At 28.9% G+C, this 19,825-nt stretch overlaps 1 protein-coding gene across 4 annotated transcripts in view; it reads right to left on the reverse strand.

Annotated features, from left to right (window-relative positions):
- Window positions 1-1,377: 1,377 nt before the first annotated feature.
- The window catches only part of LOC132731646 (serine/threonine-protein kinase 33-like), a 36,352-nt gene continuing 17,904 nt past the window's right edge, over window positions 1,378-19,825 (reverse strand). For 2 of the 4 annotated variants that reach the window (XM_060717859.1, XM_060717861.1), the window contains exons 2-11: window positions 18,991-19,202; window positions 18,572-18,676; window positions 16,021-16,159; window positions 11,980-12,068; window positions 11,493-11,580; window positions 10,546-10,621; window positions 9,687-9,802; window positions 5,901-5,986; window positions 5,304-5,537; window positions 1,379-3,091 (exon numbers count right to left, since the gene is read on the reverse strand). In XM_060717859.1, coding sequence (XP_060573842.1) covers window positions 2,816-3,091; window positions 5,304-5,537; window positions 5,901-5,986; window positions 9,687-9,802; window positions 10,546-10,621; window positions 11,493-11,580; window positions 11,980-12,068; window positions 16,021-16,159; window positions 18,572-18,676; window positions 18,991-19,179 — 1,398 coding nt within the window. In that variant the 5' untranslated portion in view covers window positions 19,180-19,202 and the 3' untranslated portion in view covers window positions 1,379-2,815. Of the gene's footprint in view, window positions 3,092-5,303; window positions 5,538-5,900; window positions 5,987-9,686; window positions 9,803-9,857; window positions 9,974-10,545; window positions 10,622-11,492; window positions 11,581-11,979; window positions 12,069-16,020; window positions 16,160-18,571; window positions 18,677-18,990; window positions 19,203-19,825 lie in introns of all 4 variants that reach the window. The other 2 variants (XM_060717862.1, XM_060717860.1) reach the window with 2 other exon arrangements.

A 19,825-nucleotide genomic window follows, 5' to 3' on the forward strand; every position in this document is an offset into this window, starting at 1 on the left:
AATGCAGGTACATATTTCATAGACAGCATACATCAATATCACTAAACTGATCCTTGTATTAATCACAGCTGAAGAAGAAAAATTACTCCATTTCATAATATATAAACACTTAACTTGTCAAATCCCTTAAACTTGTCCAGTTTCTTTTTTCCCCAACTATCCACAATCAATTTAGGGGATATTACCATTTAAATTTGGGCCTGGTCAGACATGCTGGAAATAAATTTAATAAACGGTATCTGTTAAATGGGTAGGGAAACTACTTTGTGGCTTATTATGAAATGAAATGTTCATAACAGTAGTACAACTCAGTCATACAAAAAATTGATAACATGCAAAAACATGCAAAATCATCTAAAAATAACATATTGCATAATATAGTTCTTGAAATAGTCTTAAAAATAAAGTGGGCAAGGCAAACTTTACAGAATATGAATCATACAATCTATACATAATAATAATAATAGAAAAACAATAATGTATCATTTAATAGTACAATTTAATTGGTCTAATTCTTTTTTAAACTAAAAAGAAAAAGCAAAAAATATAACATACAGCATTATTGAAAACATTATGCAAGGTGATTTATAACTAGCATTTGAATGCATCAAATGAAAGTTGTAGCCAAGTTTTATAATTAATACTGTTAGTATAATGGTATATGGTTATGTATGGAACATGGGTGTCCTGTAAGATACTAATCACTTTTCCTGCAGATTTTGTGTAATGACTTTACCAAGCTTTCAATTTGAGAAAGTTCTTAGTAGTTTAATTAAGAGACTAATGTTATCAAAATAAAAAAGAGCTACAAACTTTAAAGAGCCTGATAAGACTGTACAAATGTGCAGACTTGTCTGGCTCTATACTTTTGGCAGAGGCTATTCAGTTCCAAGAATAGTATTCTAAGGGTATTGATAAAAAGTCAACAAAATTGTATGTTTTTTTGAGAATTTAGCAGCTTAGTGCGGAATTCATTTACAAAATCACAATTATTTCAAAATTTGTTTGTCATCAGAATTGAATGAAGCAGCTTAGTGCAGTTTTTTTTTTACAAAATCACAATTATTTCACATGGACAAAAATTGTTAAAAAATGTTCAATCCTGAATACATGTATCTTCAGGAGTCATCCAAATTTACCAACTGAAAATACTGTATTAGCTTCCTTTCATCTGATCTGTCATCAAATCATATCGATTTTTAATATGGTTAAAATTTGACACATCAAAAATTATTTCATTACCTAAATGGCATATCAGATTTAAAGAACAAATTAATGAAAATGGTTTATAATAGTAAAACTTGCTTGAAATGAACTGGTCTGTGTGTATTATACAGACAGGTCAACAATGATCACAATTATGATATATAATTTATAAATGAGGCATGAAAAACAAAAATTATAGGTATTTAGACTGTAAGGGACGCCAATTATAATTTACCCTCATGATTGTTGTAAAACCTACATTGCATATAAGGTTTTTCATCAGCACTACAATGCTGTTATACATCTCCAAAGAAAATATAATAGTCTATTTGGCGTCCAACATAGCTTTTTTATGTCTTATTGATAGAATATAGAAAAAAAATAGAAGAAATAATTATATAATATCTACAAATTAAGCATATATTACAAGTGTATGAGACAGGTGGTTGAGGTACTATGTAAATGTTTAAAGCTAGTCATTCCTTGTATACAATCTGTAGATACTCATGTATTCTAGCAGAACAACAACATTTTAAAATACACATTATATTCACAAATGTCACACAGAATAATGCTTGTACACATAAATAGAGGAATTCATCACAAGGTGACATAGCAACACTTTCAACATTATTTATTTTAAAATTTTAAAATTACATTCCCATACCTGATCTTAAAATAAAGCTAGGAAGCATTTATGTAATAATAAAAGCTTTGTTTTGAAGATTGAATTGTGTGTAATAATATGGAAGCTTGGTTAGAGGGGTTCTTAAAAATTGTATACAACTGATCATGTGTTATAATAATATTTAAATAAACAGCATCCGTATGATGTAAATAACTTTACTTTCATAGACAAGAATACTTATTCCATGTACATAACTTACATCTCTGTCATTTCATTCATATTAAGGGATATAATATCCACTCTGATTTCATTTGTGTGCACGATTCTCTTACTAGAAAATAGATAAAAGAATCATAAATTTTAATGTTGAAAGTATTGTTGGGCTCATCAACAACATTGATATGAATTCAGACAATTCCTGGTTTTATCTATTTAAGCATGATAGTTGCATGTACATTTGAGCAATCTATAATTGGAATAAAAACTGTATTTACTGTACAGTACTACAATCATACATGTATAATGTTCTCCTCCTCTAAACATAACAGTACAAAAATGATGAAATAAAAGTTTTTTTCACATGGGATACAAATTAAATCATCACAGTTTTTGTTTCTATGTTGGACGGTAACAAATGAACACACTTTTTCTGCCATGAAGCAGTCTATAAATACAAGTCAAATAACTAGCGCAATCCAATATTTGGCCTCCTTTGTTTACAATATCCCAATGAATGATGTAGTACGAACATCCACTGTCAGTATTTTAACACTGGTTAAAAACCTTTCCATATCATATCAGTATTAACTGTTATAAAATGCAAACATATCCATCATTACAGTTAAACTTTATATCAGTCAACTGAGTTACAATATTACAAAGCAGCTGTGATACATAAATTCTACTGTAGCAGTCTTCTCTTTCAGTTAAACCTTTTTAAAAACAAAGTATTGACGTATACACATTAGGTCAGCACTATTCTTATTTTTTTGTCGGATTATTTTTGGTAGTTTGTTTCACTGCATTGCCTTTACTCTGTATTGGTGTGTTTCTATGGTTAGTTATGGGCGTGGCTCTGGAAGCATTCTGTGTACCAGGTCTAGGCTGTGGAGTGTTTGAATGAGCAGCCCGTGAGCTTGGCAATGGTGACTTGGAGATAGGTTTTGTGTTTGCATTTGATGGTTTCAATGATGATCCGGGACTGTTACGTGGGATACTTCCTGTTGATGAACGGTTTTGACTTACTCTTGACGAATTCTACAAAAAAATAGAACACATAAGTATAAAAATAAATGTTACATGCCAGTCTTACTGCATGTTGAATATAAAAAGTATAAATAACTACATATTGTATATAAAATATATAAATAACTACATATTGTATATAAAATGTATAAATAACTACATATTGTATATAAAATGTATAAATAACTACATATTGTATATAAAATGTATAAATAACTACATATTGTATATAAAATGTATAAATAACTACATATTGTATATAAAATGTATAAATAACTACATATTGTATATAAAATGTATAAATAACTACATATTGTATATAAAATGTATAAATAACTACATATTGTATATAAAATGTATAAATAACTACATATTGTATATAAAATGTATAAATAACTATATATTGTATATAAAATGTATAAATAACTACATATTGTATATAAAATGTATAAATAACTACATATTGTATATAAAATATATAAATAACTACATATTGTATATAAAATATATAAATAACTACATATTGTATATAAATAACTACATATTGTATATAAAATGTATAAATAACTACATATTGTATATAAAATATATAAATAACTACATATTGTATATAAAATATATAAATAACTACATATTGTATATAAATAACTACATATTGTATATAAAATGTATAAATAACTACATATTGTATATAAAATATATAAATAACTACATATTGTATATAAAATATATAAATAACTACATATTGTATATAAATAACTACATATTGTATATAAAATGTATAAATAACTACATATTGTATATAAATAACTACATATTGTATATAAAATGTATAAATAACTACATATTGTATATAAAATGTATAAATAACTACATATTGTATATAAATAACTACATATTGTATATAAAATGTATAAATAACTACATATTGCATATAATAACTACATATTGTATATAAAATGTATAAATTACTACATATTGTATATAAAATGTATAAATAACTACATATTGTATATAAAATGTATAAATAACTACATATTGTATATAAAAGTATAAATAACTACATATTGTATATAAAATGTATAAATAACTACATATTGTATATAAAATGTATAAATAACTACATATTGTATATAAAATGTATAAATAACTACATATTGTATATAAAATGTATAAATAACTACATATTGTATATAAATGTATAAATAACTACATATTGTATATAAAATATATAAATAACTACATATTGTATATAAAATATATAAATAACTACATATTGTATATAAATAACTACATATTGTATATAAAATGTATAAATAACTACATATTGTATATAAAATATATAAATAACTACATATTGTATATAAAATATATAAATAACTACATATTGTATATAAATAACTACATATTGTATATAAAATGTATAAATAACTACATATTGTATATAAATAACTACATATTGTATATAAAATATATAAATAACTACATATTGTATATAAAATATATAAATAACTACATATTGTATATAAATAACTACATATTGTATATAAAATGTATAAATAACTACATATTGTATATAAATAACTACATATTGTATATAAAATATATAAATAACTACATATTGTATATAAATAACTACATATTGTATATAAAATGTATAAATAACTACATATTGTATATAAAATGTATAAATAACTACATATTGTATATAAATAACTACATATTGTAAATAAAATGTATAAATAACTACATATTGTATATAAAATGTATAAATAACTACATATTGTATATAAAATGTATAAAAGAGCTGTGTCATGACAAAACCAACATAGTGCGTTTGCGACCAGCATGGATCCAGACCAGCCTGCGCATCTGTGCAGCCTGATCAGGATCCATGCTGTTCGCTATCAGTTTTTCTACTTGTAATAGGGTTGGTAAGCGAACAGCATGGATCCTGATCAGACTGCGCGGATGCGCAGGCTGGTCTGGATCCATGCTAGTCGCAAACCCATTATGTTGGTTTTGTCATGACACGGCTCAAATAACCATTAAATAATCTGCAAAATGTCATTTGTAAGTAAAAGCCTTTTTGTTGTTTGTTTTTAAGTAAACAATCTGTTTTACTGGAATAGATTTACTGCATATTATTGTAATATTAAATTACAAAATAAAGTTCTTAGATTACTAGATTTGCATTTCATATGTTATCAAACTGTCATTATACCTTTCCACCAGAGCCTGGTTTCTTCGCATCTGAACCTTTCCTATTAGATTCACTTGATGTTGATATAGAAGGCTCATTGTTGTTTGTTTCCTCTGTGTGGTTTTCACTGTTCACCTGTGAACTCTCATCACCATCTTCATTGCCATTTATTGCACTATTTTCACCATCTATCTTCAAATCTTTCCATTCCTTCATCAGTTCTAGAACATTTGCTGACTGCCTTGCCTGATCACCCTGAAATATTCATACATGTATCATTATACTGACATTGGTACATGCTAACAAACTCCCGTCTTGATAAGCGTTAGTAAAAAATCTGAAAACTGTACAACAGAATCAGATTTTATTTGAAGCCACAATATCCAGTGGTTTTATTTTTAAATCCAAGGATCTTTCCTAATGCATTAACTCATTTGGTTATTAATGAAACTGCAAAATGTAAGACTTATATACCATTATAACAAAAAGCCTTACAACATTGTTAAAGAAAAAAATTATTTCAGAATTTAAAAACTTTCAGAAGTCATCGTTAAATCTTGCAAACATGGCAGAATCAGCCTGTGTATATATAAGTAAAGCAATAGAAATAATTCATACTGTAATCCAATGGTGGTTTAAAACTTCACTAGCTGTCAATCTGTGGGCAGGATCTGTATTCAACATCTTCTTTATACATTCTTTAGCTAGAACATACAATTACAAGCATAATAAATAAAACTTTGTGATATGCTCTGTTAAAACATTGGACCATTCATAGTATATGCTCAATAAATGGTGAACCATTCATAGTGTTATGCTCTTTAGATAATTAACCATTCAAAGAGCACTTGCCTGCTATCAAAAAAAAATGTTTTCTGGTCTTCTAGGTACAAAATAAAGCTGTTTTTGTAATAAAATATTATCTCAATATGTATAAAGATTCACTTGGGCAAAAAGATAAAATTGATGCCGACAAAACTTTACTTGACTTATTTTGAAAAAAAAATCAATTGGAAACGAAATGTTAAGAACAGAAATCTGTAATGATACAGCAGATAAAGATCAGTATATTATTCAATTTAAATTTACACAGAATATAGAAATAAATTATATAGATTATATATTTGTTACATTTTAAGTATATTTCTGCACGAAAAAAAGAGAAACAAGAAAACTGTTGTAGAGCAGCTTGATAAGTTACCATGCAGAGTTTATACTAAATAAATGCTTAGTTACAAAAATCCTTCAGTTTTCTAATAAAATTCTTTAATCAACCAAATAACAAAAACCATGCCCACATGCTGGGGAACAAATTTCTAACTTGAGGAACTAATGCCATTCTAAAACTTGGCTGTTATGACCAATCATGCATTATTGCTATATATAAATGTATACTACATCACATGAGTACTCCACTTGACAAAAACTGAAAGCTTTTTAACAATACTGACATTCAAAAACATGTCCATCTAATATTTGACAGTTCAGAAAGGCTTACAGTTTACATCAGTTTATATCAGCAGCAATTTGGAAGATTGTAGATGTCAACCTAAAAAGTCAAGCCAGCAAAGAAAGCTTTGCATGCAATAGATAGAATAAAGAAATATATGATACTTAAGTCCTGTATATGTAATAATATACATAATTACTTGTATATTGTACATGCATGTAATACACTTTGTGAGGTCTTAGCAATAAACAATTGTAATCCAAATATGATCAAAGAATTACACCCTTCCTCACTCAGACCATAATATATGTACAGTCAGTGTATCATACAAAAGTCAAGTTTTACATAAGATGCTTTTATATGATAGTGGAAGTATAAGTCACTTATTGCATGGTATAATCTCTATATATTAATGATAATATAAATAAGAGCAATAGCACAATAAATATATTTTTTTCATTTGAATTTTGAATTAAATTAAAACAGATCTTGTTCTGGAGTTTGATACTTGAATATCCTAAATATGTGAATATGCTAGATGTTGTTCTGGAGTTTGATACTTGAATATCCTATATATGTGAATATGCTAGATGTTGTTCTGGAGTTTGATACTTGAATGTCCTAAATATGTGAATATGTTAGATGCTGTTCTGGAGTTTGATACTTGAATGTCCTAAATATGTGAATATGTTAGATGCTGTTCTGGAGTTTGATACTTGAATATCCTAAATATGTGAATATGTTAGATGTTGCTCTGGAGTTTGATACTTGAATGTCCTAAATATGTGAATATGTTAGATCTTGTTCTGGAGTTTGATACTTGAATGTCCTATATATGTGAATATGTTAGATCTTGTTCTGGAGTTTGATACTTGAATGTCCTAAATATGTGAATATGTTAGATCTTGTTCTGGAGTTTGATACTTGAATGTCCTAAATATGTGAATATGTTAGATGTTGTTCTGGAGTTTGATACTTGAATATCCTAAATATGTGAATATGTTAGATGTTGTTCTGGAGTTTGATACTTGAATATCCTAAATATGTGAATATGTTATATGTTGTTCTGGAGTTTAATACTTGAATGTCCTAATTGTTCTGGAGTTTGATACTTGACTAAATATGTGAATATGTTAGATGTTGTTCTGGAGTTTGATACTTGACTGTCCTAAATATGTGAATATGTTAGATGTTGTTCTGGAGTTTGATACTTGAATATCCTAAATATGTGAATATGTTAGATGTTGTTCTGGAGTTTGATACTTGAATATCCTAAATATGTGAATATGTTAGATCTTGTTCTGGAGTTTGATACTTGACTGTCCTAAATATGTGAGATCTTGTTCTGGAGTTTGATACTTGAATGTCCTAAATATGTGAATATGTTAGATCTTGCTCTGGAGTTTGATACTTGAATGTCCTAAATATGTGAATATGTTAGATCTTGTTCTGGAGTTTGATACTTGAATATCCGAAATATGTGAATATGTTATATGTTGTTCTGGAGTTTGATACTTGAATATCCTAAATATGTGAATATGTTAGATGTTGTTCTGGAGTTTGATACTGTCTTGAATATCCTAAATATGTGAATATGTTAGATGTTGTTCTGGAGTTTGATTCTTGACTGTCCTAAATATGTGAATATGTTAGATGTTGTTCTGGAGTTTGATACTTGAATATCCTAAATATGTGAATATGTTATATGTTGTTCTGGAGTTTGATACTTGAATATCCTAAATATGTGAATATGTTATATGTTGTTCTGGAGTTTGATACTTGAATATCCTAAATATGTGAATATGTTATATGTTGTTCTGGAGTTTGATACTTGACTGTCCTAAATATGTGAATATGTTAGATGTTGTTCTGGAGTTTGATACTTGACTGTCCTAAATATGTGAATATGTGTTAGATGTTGTTCTGGAGTTTGATACTTGAATGTCCTAAATATGTGAATATGTTAGATGTTGTTCTGGAGTTTGATACTTGAATATCCTAATATGTGAATATCTTAGATCTTGTTCTGGAGTTTGATACTTGAATGTCCTAAATATGTGAATATGTTAGATGTTGTTCTGGAGTTTGATACTTGAATATCCTTAATATGTGAATATGTTAGATGTTGTTCTGGAGTTTGATACTTGAATATCCTAAATATGTGAATTTGTTATATATTGTTCTGGAGTTTGATACTTGAATATCCTAAATATGTGAATATGTTAGATGTTGTTCTGGAGTTTGATACTTGAATATCCTAAATATGTGAATATGTTAGATGTTGTTCTGGAGTTTGATACTTGAATATCCGAAATATGTGAATATGTTATATGTTGTTCTGGAGTTTGATACTTGAATATCCTAAATATGTGAATATGTTAGATCTTGTTCTGGAGTTTGATACTTGAATGTCCTAAATATGTGAATATGTTATCACCATATTGCATCAAATGTAAATTTCATCAAACATGGACAAAAAATTACTTTACAATGTTACTTATTATAACACATGCACATTTTGCTCCATATCTATACATATTCAGTACAAGGACCTTGCTGTGTTCCCCTTTCATTCAACATCATTTATAGTGACTGATACAACATACAATATAATGCTAGGCAGCAAGAGCCTGCATCTCAGTGAAATCCATGTTTCAATGTGGAAAACAAAACATACAAGTGACTTGTTGTAAACAGCGAGATTTAAGCAAAGGATGATACAGGCAAAGACAAGCAAGCTATAGCCTTCTCTTGTCAATACAAGCAGTGAAGAGAAGGTATACATGTGAATCTATCAGGACTCTAACCAATTAATGAAAATTCCACTTTTATTCAGTGATCCAATTCTCAAAAATTTATTATTATAATAAATTTTATCAAATGCAATGTCTATATTATGACAGACTTGTAAAAAGCAATCAAGTGGAATTTTACATCCTTGGTACTTGACAAACCTTGGGCGGACACCTGATTCCAGATTTTATCAGGGGTAAATTCCACGTAACCTTGTTTAATAAGTTCATACAGTGTTTCCTCATCTTTGGCCTGAAAGGGTGGGTTACCACACAATCTAGACATAACAAAAAACATGTTAGAAATTATAAACAAACTACACATAAACAAACCTTCATCTGACACTTCATTCCACGTTTCATCTGTGAAGTCAATATCTCCTTTTTTGATGATATCGTATAAAGAATCGTCATCATTTCTAGACCGAAATGGGAAGTAACCACAAAATCTGTGTGAATGGCAGATAAAGTTTTTTTGTTTTTTTTTAAAGTGTAATTGCTTATTTGATCACACCCTAAATAGTTGATGTTCCTGATGTCATAAAAAATATCACATTAAAGATGAAATGGAATATTTTCAATTTAATGTGTGCCATCAATGTGCAGAAGTTTACCCTAGAGGAAAACCACTTTCTATCAAATTAATGTCATTCTCTGATGTCATGAAATATTATCAGCAGAGCATTACATGAACAAGAAATACTTGACCCAATTATGATTTCTGTAGCCAAATTAATACATGTTCAGCAACTGGCTAATGGTAGAGTGAGTCCTGAAGTATATCTTGGAGAATGAGTAAGTCAATATAAGTCTATGAACTGGACATACAATACCTTCATCATGTACACCATTTACAATGTAAGCATTTTATTCATTACATAAGGAAACAATAATTATCTAAGAATAATTTTGTATATCTTTTCTAGAACAAGGCAAGCATGACTCAATCAAGAAATGTATACATTAACATGGCAAGTGTATGGATTAGTTAGACATATTAAAATGTAAACAATATACTTACAAGGTATAAACAATCACACCCAATGCCCAGACATCACATTGTTGACTGTATGATTTATTATCTATAATCTCTGGCGCTGCAAATATAAATCAGATAAAATTTTCATATAAATGACGAATTAATGACGTAAAAAACAAACCAGACTATTCATGTGTATTTGATAACAAGTATGCTAACACAAATGAAATAAAAACATGGTGGAAAGCTAAAGCAGACGTGATGATTAATGACACTTTAAATATGGCACAAACACAAACATATCATTAAATATCTAGTTTTAAAGACACATTTTCACAGATGGAGAAATCTTACATAATACAATCAGCTGATGTAGTACAATACAGAACCAGTATTAAAACAATATATTTTGTGAATACTGAGAAATACATAGAAGAATGTTGTTTAACAACATTGTTTAAAGTATTCAGACTGTTAAATATTTCAAATAATCACAGATTTTGTCCGCTTTTAAGTCACACCACCACTGTAAAGGTAATATGACAACTTTCCAGCTTTACTAGTAGTTATACTTCAGGTTAAGAATATTTAACTGGGTTTGATATTAAAGTGCCTCCTTCACAATATCTTTTTTTTTTTCACCCCGAAAAAGAGTCAGTGAGTGGTACAAGAAGTACACACCTGTAGATGTACAGTTTATGTACATAAATATCATGAATAATTACCAGAATATATAACTTACAATAAAGATTCATCAATGTACGCTACATGTCCTTGTACACATATTATATAAAGGAGTAAATCAATATTCTTCTTAACTTTTTTCAAGTACCTTAAACTTTTTATCAGTGCATTGCATATTGTTCAATATAACTTATAACAGTCTTTAAAAGTTTGCAAACATTATCTTGCCAAGGAACATGTAACTTTGAAAGCCGCAGCAAATTATGTATAATGTTATTCTGTGTTACTAAGTAACACAGGCTTACCCATATAGTTTGGCGTTCCACAAAAATCTTGCATCATATTGTCATGTCCTACCCCACTCTTTGTTATAGACAAACCAAAATCTGTCACCTGCAATGAAATAACAATAAACACCTGTATCACAAATAACATACATGTATACATTAATTAATGTACTTCACTAAGGACAGGGAAGGACTAAGAGAAACCATACTAATTAATTCATGTACACTAAATTATACACCTGACTAAGCTTTGAATGCAGAAGTGCTTGAAATAGGAATGACTACTCACAGAATAGTTAGGTGTAAATTCTTAGCTCAAAAGAATAAAAATGGCCTTGTTAACCATGCACAGAAAAACATACAACTAATACCTTTTTTTTTCTTAAATGAGTTTGTCATCTTTATTTTGAGCAACTTTGTGTAAATAATAAAAAATCTTTTAGTTTATATTAAAATTGTTAAAGAGTCAAGCATTTAAGAAGCAAAGTATATATGTGTTCCTTACCTTGATTTGAAGTCTGTCTTCAGGATTTGTGGCATCTGGGAATTTGCTGACAAGAATGTTCTCTAACTTTAAATCTCTATGTACTATATCTGAAATACAATTTTTTTTATTATTTTGTAATATAGAGGGCATTTAAGGCCAGGTTATTGTCTGACCAGATTCTTTACTATATAAATTGTAGCACTTTTACATTGAAAGGCTTAAATGAACAATCCTAAATATTCAATCATTCCAATACATATTCTATATTCTAATTTCCATGTACCATGTACCTGTAGAAGTAATGCTAACCAAATTATCATATAAACCTGCTTGTTTTCCTTTAACAGTGCAAAAGTTAAATACCAATTAACTGTATATGAAAGGACAGTTACAATTAGCTTGGGAATTATTCCACACCCCAAACATGTAATCTTATAATTAACATTTTACAGAAATCACCAGTCATGTTTAAGTTCTTTGAAAAGGAATAAATAATTCACAAGCCTTTCACTTATTTATAGAAACCAGTTGTTAAATAGACAATAAAGATCCATCACTTTTATTGTAAAATAGCAAAGATCAAAATACCAGCAATAAAAGGGAGGTAATAAATATCCCACACAGACAAGAGCTTGTTAAAATCAATTCTGAGAGTTGATGAAGCAAGAGAGGTTTATGAGTTCATGAAATGTTCATCTTAAATTATAAATGAAAAATATTGAATGTTTTATTATAATAAACAATACAATTATGTAACAAATCATGTCCAATTTGTTTGCTACATTAACTAACAAGAGCACCGCTAGGCGGAACATTATATGCCCGAAAGTACTTTCTCTTTTAGTAAGGATGAAGCATTTGTAAGACATGGGAATTAAATACAGTATCATCTCCTTCAAAAAGCAATCCTCCTTTATAGCTGAAGAACATTCATGTATATAATTATATACAGTTGCTGTTTAAAAGCACCACCATCAAGTTGTTATCTTGTAAGTACATATGCTATAACGGATGGACGGAAAGACGTCAGTGGTATAAAACTGTTAATCCTATATAATTTTACAGCTGTAGGTTGATAAGTACTTAAGTTATGGAGCGAAAACTGTTTCCAGTTTGAAGGTGATAATGACCTTGATCTTTGATCTTGTGACCCCAAATCAATAAGCTCTTCTACCCAATATGGACAATAAACCTATGAAGTATGAATACCATTTTCTGTATAAAGCTAATAGTGACCTTGACCTTTGACCTTGTGACCCAAAACTCAATATGTGTCTTCTACCTAATATGGACAATCATCCTATGAAGTTTGAATACTGGGCCAAATGGAACTTAAGTTATGCTCCGGAAACCATTTTCAGTATTTAGCTAATAGTGACCTTTGACCTTTTGAACCCAAAATCAATAGGGGTCTTCTACCCAATATGGGCAATCATCCAATGAAGTTTGAATACGGTGGGCCAAATGGAACTTAAGTTATGCTCCGGAAACCAAATTGCTAACAGTCGGAAAGACAGACGGACGCCAGGGGGTATAACATAATATGCCCGAAATTCTTTCGGGCATATAAAAAACCTACTTATCTAATCAGTGCTCCCCAAATAGGTTTTGATATCACTTGTAGTCAAGTTATGTCCGAGACAAAGTTCAAAGTGGAGAAATGAAAAAGGGCAATTACTCCAAAAATGGGCAAGTTTGAGTTATGGTCCTCATGCACTGTTCTTCTACTCAATGATATCTATATACCTATGGGGTTTCTAGTTGATACCTTTTGTATTTTCAGAGTTATGACACGGACAAGAAAATGCTGATGGACAGGCATAAGCGACTGTATGCTCTCCCTTCGAGGAGCATAATAAAATGAAAGAGAAGTGCAAGGACACACAAGCATTTAATTCAATCAGCTTGAAATTATTTGATTTACCTTGAAAATTTTATTAAGTATGTGCTAAAATACATCAAGCATTTGCAATTTTGCAATAAATTATATCCATACTTCTTAGTCTTAAAATTTATTTAAGTATTGATAAAAGTTTTTGAGAAACCTGTAAATATTGATCTTATAATTCCACCATGAGAATATCTGATCATATATTTTGTTTTGTCACTTGCCGTTAGATTTTAAAGGTGATAAAATGTAATTTTTTCAGAACAGTCCTATCTGTAAAGATTTTCCTGGCATGTTTATTTCCTCAATATGTTTGTATTTATGAATTTATAAAACCATGCTGTCACAGAGCTTGACAGAAGGGTAAAAACAAGCAGTTGTTTATTGAACTTAAGTCAATCATGTTTGAGTTAATCCACTTGTCTCACAGGGATAAATCTAACCAGTAACTAGCAGGCTGCTTTAGAATTTGGCCAAGAATAATGATTTTTGATACATGTAATATATCAATAATCAAGACATTAAAATCAGATAGACTGTGCGACAGTGTCTCCTTGTTTTAGATTGGTCCTTGTGATCTATTATAAAATAAATTTTACTTCATGTACCTTACTTTTTTAAACCATCTATCGTTTTAATCAGTAAATAAAAGCAAACACTTAATGTCAATAACATTCAAATTTGAACATTTCCCTGTATATGCATGTATATGTATATCAAACAAGAATAAAACATGAATTGGGTAAACATAATCATAGAATATATTTGCTGATGTGTATATACATGTATGTGTATTGGAACAGGAACAATACATAAGAAACAATGCATAAGATAAACCCCTTCAAGTGTCCTTTTCAAATATATCTTCAATATGACGCAAATCCAAACCTAATTCCTATATAAAAAGCTTAAAAGTTGCCTATAAACCTTTCATTTCTAGCAAAAAACAGGAGATAATGATAATCTTAAATGAGATTTATAAAGACACCATGATTGCCTGACATAGTGACAGGTATATCAATATTTTGCACACAAAAAATGGAAAATCAAATCTCATTATTTTTCTCTGTGGAGGTAAAGGAATCAAGCCTGTGGATGACAAAGATTGCCCTATTGTAATTAATTAAGATTTATCTGCAGATCTAAAGTCACCCTGATTTTTTTTCTCTCTCTGAACGCAATACAGTTCATATTGTTATAATATATCAATAATCAACAATGTTCCAAAGATAGCTGATCCTTCTTTATAATTAAATTTTCCTTTTTTCATTCTGTATGAAAAATGCACCACAAGACCCTTGTATGAAAATCTCTTTCTTGATGATGTAAAATATTGACCGCTTATCTAAATGTATTCATTTCTTTAATACTTTATTGATTCTGCTGGCTCAATGAATTTTCTTTCAAAAATAACTTAACCCTGTAAACGTGCCGTCTGTCAGCAGTTTATGAGACTAACTAAAGATAACTTACAACATCAAAAATAGTACATGCAGTACAAGATAACATAGACAATTAGTATTTATTGTGTCTATTTTGAATCATATTTCCCCTATAAAGATTCTGATTGACCTCATCACGGGTTCAGGTTTCAATCCATATTTTTCTTCTTTAGAACAATCAATATGAATTAAGTATCAACCTATATTTGATCAAACTCTCCTAACAAATCTGCCCAGTCATCAAGTAAAGGAGCACTCTCTGCATAACAATGAAATAAATGCTTTGAAAAAGTTCCATTCATAAAATATGAAACACAATTTTCTAAAAATATTTCATTTAGTATACCTGGCTATTGTATTTATTTTACCTTTTTAACATAGGATTGCCATGTTAATTAATATTTTATTATGGATTTAACTCACTACAGTGTTGGAGCAGTACCTCTAGGTGGTTCCAGAAATCATGATCACAAAGTAGACAAATATCACTTTTTCTGCCAATTCTTACATTTTTCATTTATTTTGGTACATAAATTGGTGTGAAAACACTTTTTTAGTCTCACTCTTTTATTATATTACACTAATCATAGAATGTCAAACTTAACTTACATTTGATATACTTTACTTTCTAAACTAGCCTTATATAGAATGCCAAGTTACCTTGAATGTTACTTGTTTTCACATCCGCTGTATTATTATCAGTTCTATCTACATGAAACAAATATTTACCGATTTTATGAAGATAGGTTATTGCACTTGCTAGTTCTTTTGTTATAACTTTTACTTCACTTTCCATGAAATATCTCTTCTCTTTCAGGGCCTCTGCTAACTCCCCACCTGTACATAGTTCCATTACCAGAAACATACGCTGAAAATAAATTTGTACAAACTTGTACTCTCTTCTAGATTACTAAATGAACAATCTAGAGGCTCCAGATTTAATGTAAACTAGAACTATTGCTGAATGCAATTGATACCCCCACCAATGTCCTTGATAGAAGCTGACTTGGATAGCTTTGTCAGGAAATTATTCTTATGTAATTTTGGGGGTCTGTGTGTTTTTTATTTAATGGGAAAAAAAACCAAAGATCACTTATTACACAAAATAAACAATAAAGAAAATGAGAAGTTCTGTAAAAGAAAAAATTGTATAATTTAAGGATGAGTATATTTCTTTAATTTGTTAACTTTTTTACTAATAATAATTGACCATTTCATAAATTGTGTTAAGTTCAAAAGTATATACAGGGTAAAACCATCTTGACCTTTTTTTCGTAGGTTGAAAGTTACATCAGAAATAATAAAAGGCAAATCAGAAATCATGTTGGGCTCTCACAAAATATTTAGACCTTAACATTCAATGATTACATTGTGCTATATAAAGAAAATAAATGCAGACAATAATTGTTAGATATTTGCATAAATAAGTAAAGATTGTTTATTGGGGGGAGGGGTTTTAAGACAATGAGGAGAATAACACTAATCTTTGTCTTATTTTAACTATGTTCATACATGATACTATCATTAATCCCTAAAACAGATTCTTTCACTAATCTCCAGGATTAACTCCCAGCCTTAATCCGTCAATGCCAAACTGTGTTTGAAATTGAAATAAGCAACTGTATTATGCATACTTTTTGAAATGAAATAAAATTTGGAAAAACATGTACAGCTTTTCAACAAAAGTACCTTACATTGTAGCTTAATTATTAACATATTTGTGTTAAAGAAGAATTTAAGCAAATTATTAAAGATAGATAAATTGTAAATTATAGTGACATGTGTTTAAATATACAATAAAATGATACATTTACATTGTATTTTAAAATAAAATAAATCAATTAACACCTGGGCCTGTTGTCATGTAAGTTTCCTTTAATGAATAACTTAAGCACCTGTGTATGATAGATTTTAGCAAGTTAAACAGAATAGATAAAAGATCAAAAGCTATGGCACATTGTTAGCTGTACATGATAAACATGAAATAAAATTATAAAAAAACATTTTTTATAAACAACCTTTTTAAATCAGACTTATAACCACAGACTGTCCATAAAAACAATAGGAACTTAATACAATGTACATGATTTATGACAGATAAAAGAAAGTCATTTTGAAACACTGATTCCTTACAAAATGTTTATCTATTCTTCAATCAAATTTATCTTACGATACAATATTTTACATAAAAGAGCAGAATGAAAGTTAATAAAGTTTTGATTGTTCTTTTAATATACTGTATCTTTATAACACATTTTCATTCAACTTCTGAATCTTTCTAGAATGGACAATTCTTATCAAGTTCATATCAGTGCTGGCAAAACCTCTGACAAAACACCCTTTTAAAGTTTAGAATACAACCTCAACATAGTCTTTGTAATGCACTTCTTGGATCAAACTATAGATAATTTTATAATATTGGTCTATCAAAATACGTATTTTTGCAGAAGAAATACAAAAACTTAAAGCACAACAAAACCCCTGTGTACAGTAATCTGACAAAACCCTCCCAGGTCAACACTCTTATTAAACTAATCTGTTAAGCTCAACATTTCAACAGAAACAAACAAGAAATAAATAATTCTCTTTTTCAAAAGATATACAAATAGTTACACATTTATTCACCATAAAGTAAATTCTTGGTTCAATCTTTATAAATAGACTTCAACCTTTAAGATAATATCTTTAATGCAGTGAAAGCCATTTTACTGTTGCAAATATGTATAAATTGACAGTCAATTCAAATGATTTTAATAGCATGCAAATTCAATTCAATTTTCATAGATTACCTGTCAAATTTTGTTGCCATTTGTATAGAAATGTTGCAAATGAAATAGCTTTTATTTTTTCTAAAATATATATTAAGAAAAGCCAGCATAAGTACAAGTAGGAAGATCAACATTTAGCAAAACAAAAATTTTACTTTGAATTTAAATAATACAAAAAATACCACATTTCAAAGTTTTAAACAATATTAAAAGTATTAAGTACATTATAAATTTATTACAACCATCTAAAAAGATTTAGGATTCTCTCATAGTTAATTAAAGCTAATTCAAGCAATGAAACATTTTGCACCTTTACTCCCTGAAATGGGAGTACTTGCCAACAATTTGAATGGCTGTTCTTTTCTTATTCAAAGGATTTCTATGCCAGTGAAGCAATCAACAGCCTTGTTTTGACTCCTGCAACAGAAGTGCAGGTGAGCATGGCTTGACCCTGTTAGTACAGGTTAGGTTATTATTTAGCAAGTTATCTAATCAGGAATGATTATAATTACCTTTCCTGTTTCAAAGACTTCATTAAGCTGTATAATATTACGATGTGAGACTTTCTTTAATATGGCAACCTCTCTTTCTAGTAACTTTATAGCTGAACTCCCAGCCTGAAAATACACAAAGTATGCATGTTTGAGTCTGAAGTATCACTGACAATGAGAGACACTATAAACTATTAAAAATCAAAATCTTTTTAACCTTGTGTTTGCATAATAACTATAATTCTTGTTTAATAAATTTTCAGGGGTATGAATTTCATTACTGCATAGACCGCCTTGAAATTTCTTTATCAATTTAAATTGTAAATTATTATCAGAACAATCGTTTGCATCTTTTCTTAACAACTTTTATATTTATTTTAATGTATAGAAATGTGTCTGTATAAAACATTTACTACATACATAAATGAAAAAACAATTACCTTTTCTTTGTTTATAAATTTCATAGCCCATTCTTCATTAGTTGCTTTATGTCGGACCTGGAACACCTTCCCGAAGGCTCCCTGACCTAGTTTTTCCCCTATCTCATAGCTCTCCCATATCATGTCTTCATTTTCTAACCGAGTGTGTGGTATAGACTTATCCGCACTTCCCTTCCGTGGTGCTGTCATCTTGTCCTAATTTGATATTTCATCTGTAAAATATAGAACTATTATACCAAATTGTTTCCCTGACTTCCCTTTACTTCTATTGCATTCCCTTTAATTGTTTAAACCAAAACCAATAATCTCACAGAACCAATATCTCATACTGGCTGTACTAGATATCAGACAAGTATGCATCAACACTCTGAAAGCAGTTTGATTTTCATATATTGCACAATCTCTTAGAAAATACACAACAATAAATAAAAGAAAACACAGTTTGACAGGAAATTAATATGACCTTGGTATATTCATAACAAGCATTACAAAATGTTTTAAAGAATGCCAACAAGTTTTAAATTATCAAAGTTATTAGGACAATGGTAAGGAATATTCTCCATTGATTGCAGTGAAATTCCAACTTATCTAAAGAAAACATACTGTGAGACATACGATAACATTAGAACTCAATGATTATGACTATATGATATCATTAACAAAAACAGTATAGTATGTTCACAGTGACATTACAAGTCAATGAAAGAGTGTATTCATAGTGACATTACAAGTCAATGAAAGAGTGTATTCATAGTGACATTACAAGTCAATGAAAGAGTGTATTCATAGTGACATTACAAGTCAATGAAAGAGTGTATTCATAGTGACATTACAA

The sequence above is a fragment of the Ruditapes philippinarum genome, unplaced genomic scaffold (genome assembly GCF_026571515.1).
Source record: "Ruditapes philippinarum isolate M1 unplaced genomic scaffold, ASM2657151v2 ctg1059_1_1_1_1, whole genome shotgun sequence".
NCBI classification, from domain to species: domain Eukaryota; kingdom Metazoa; phylum Mollusca; class Bivalvia; order Venerida; family Veneridae; genus Ruditapes; species Ruditapes philippinarum.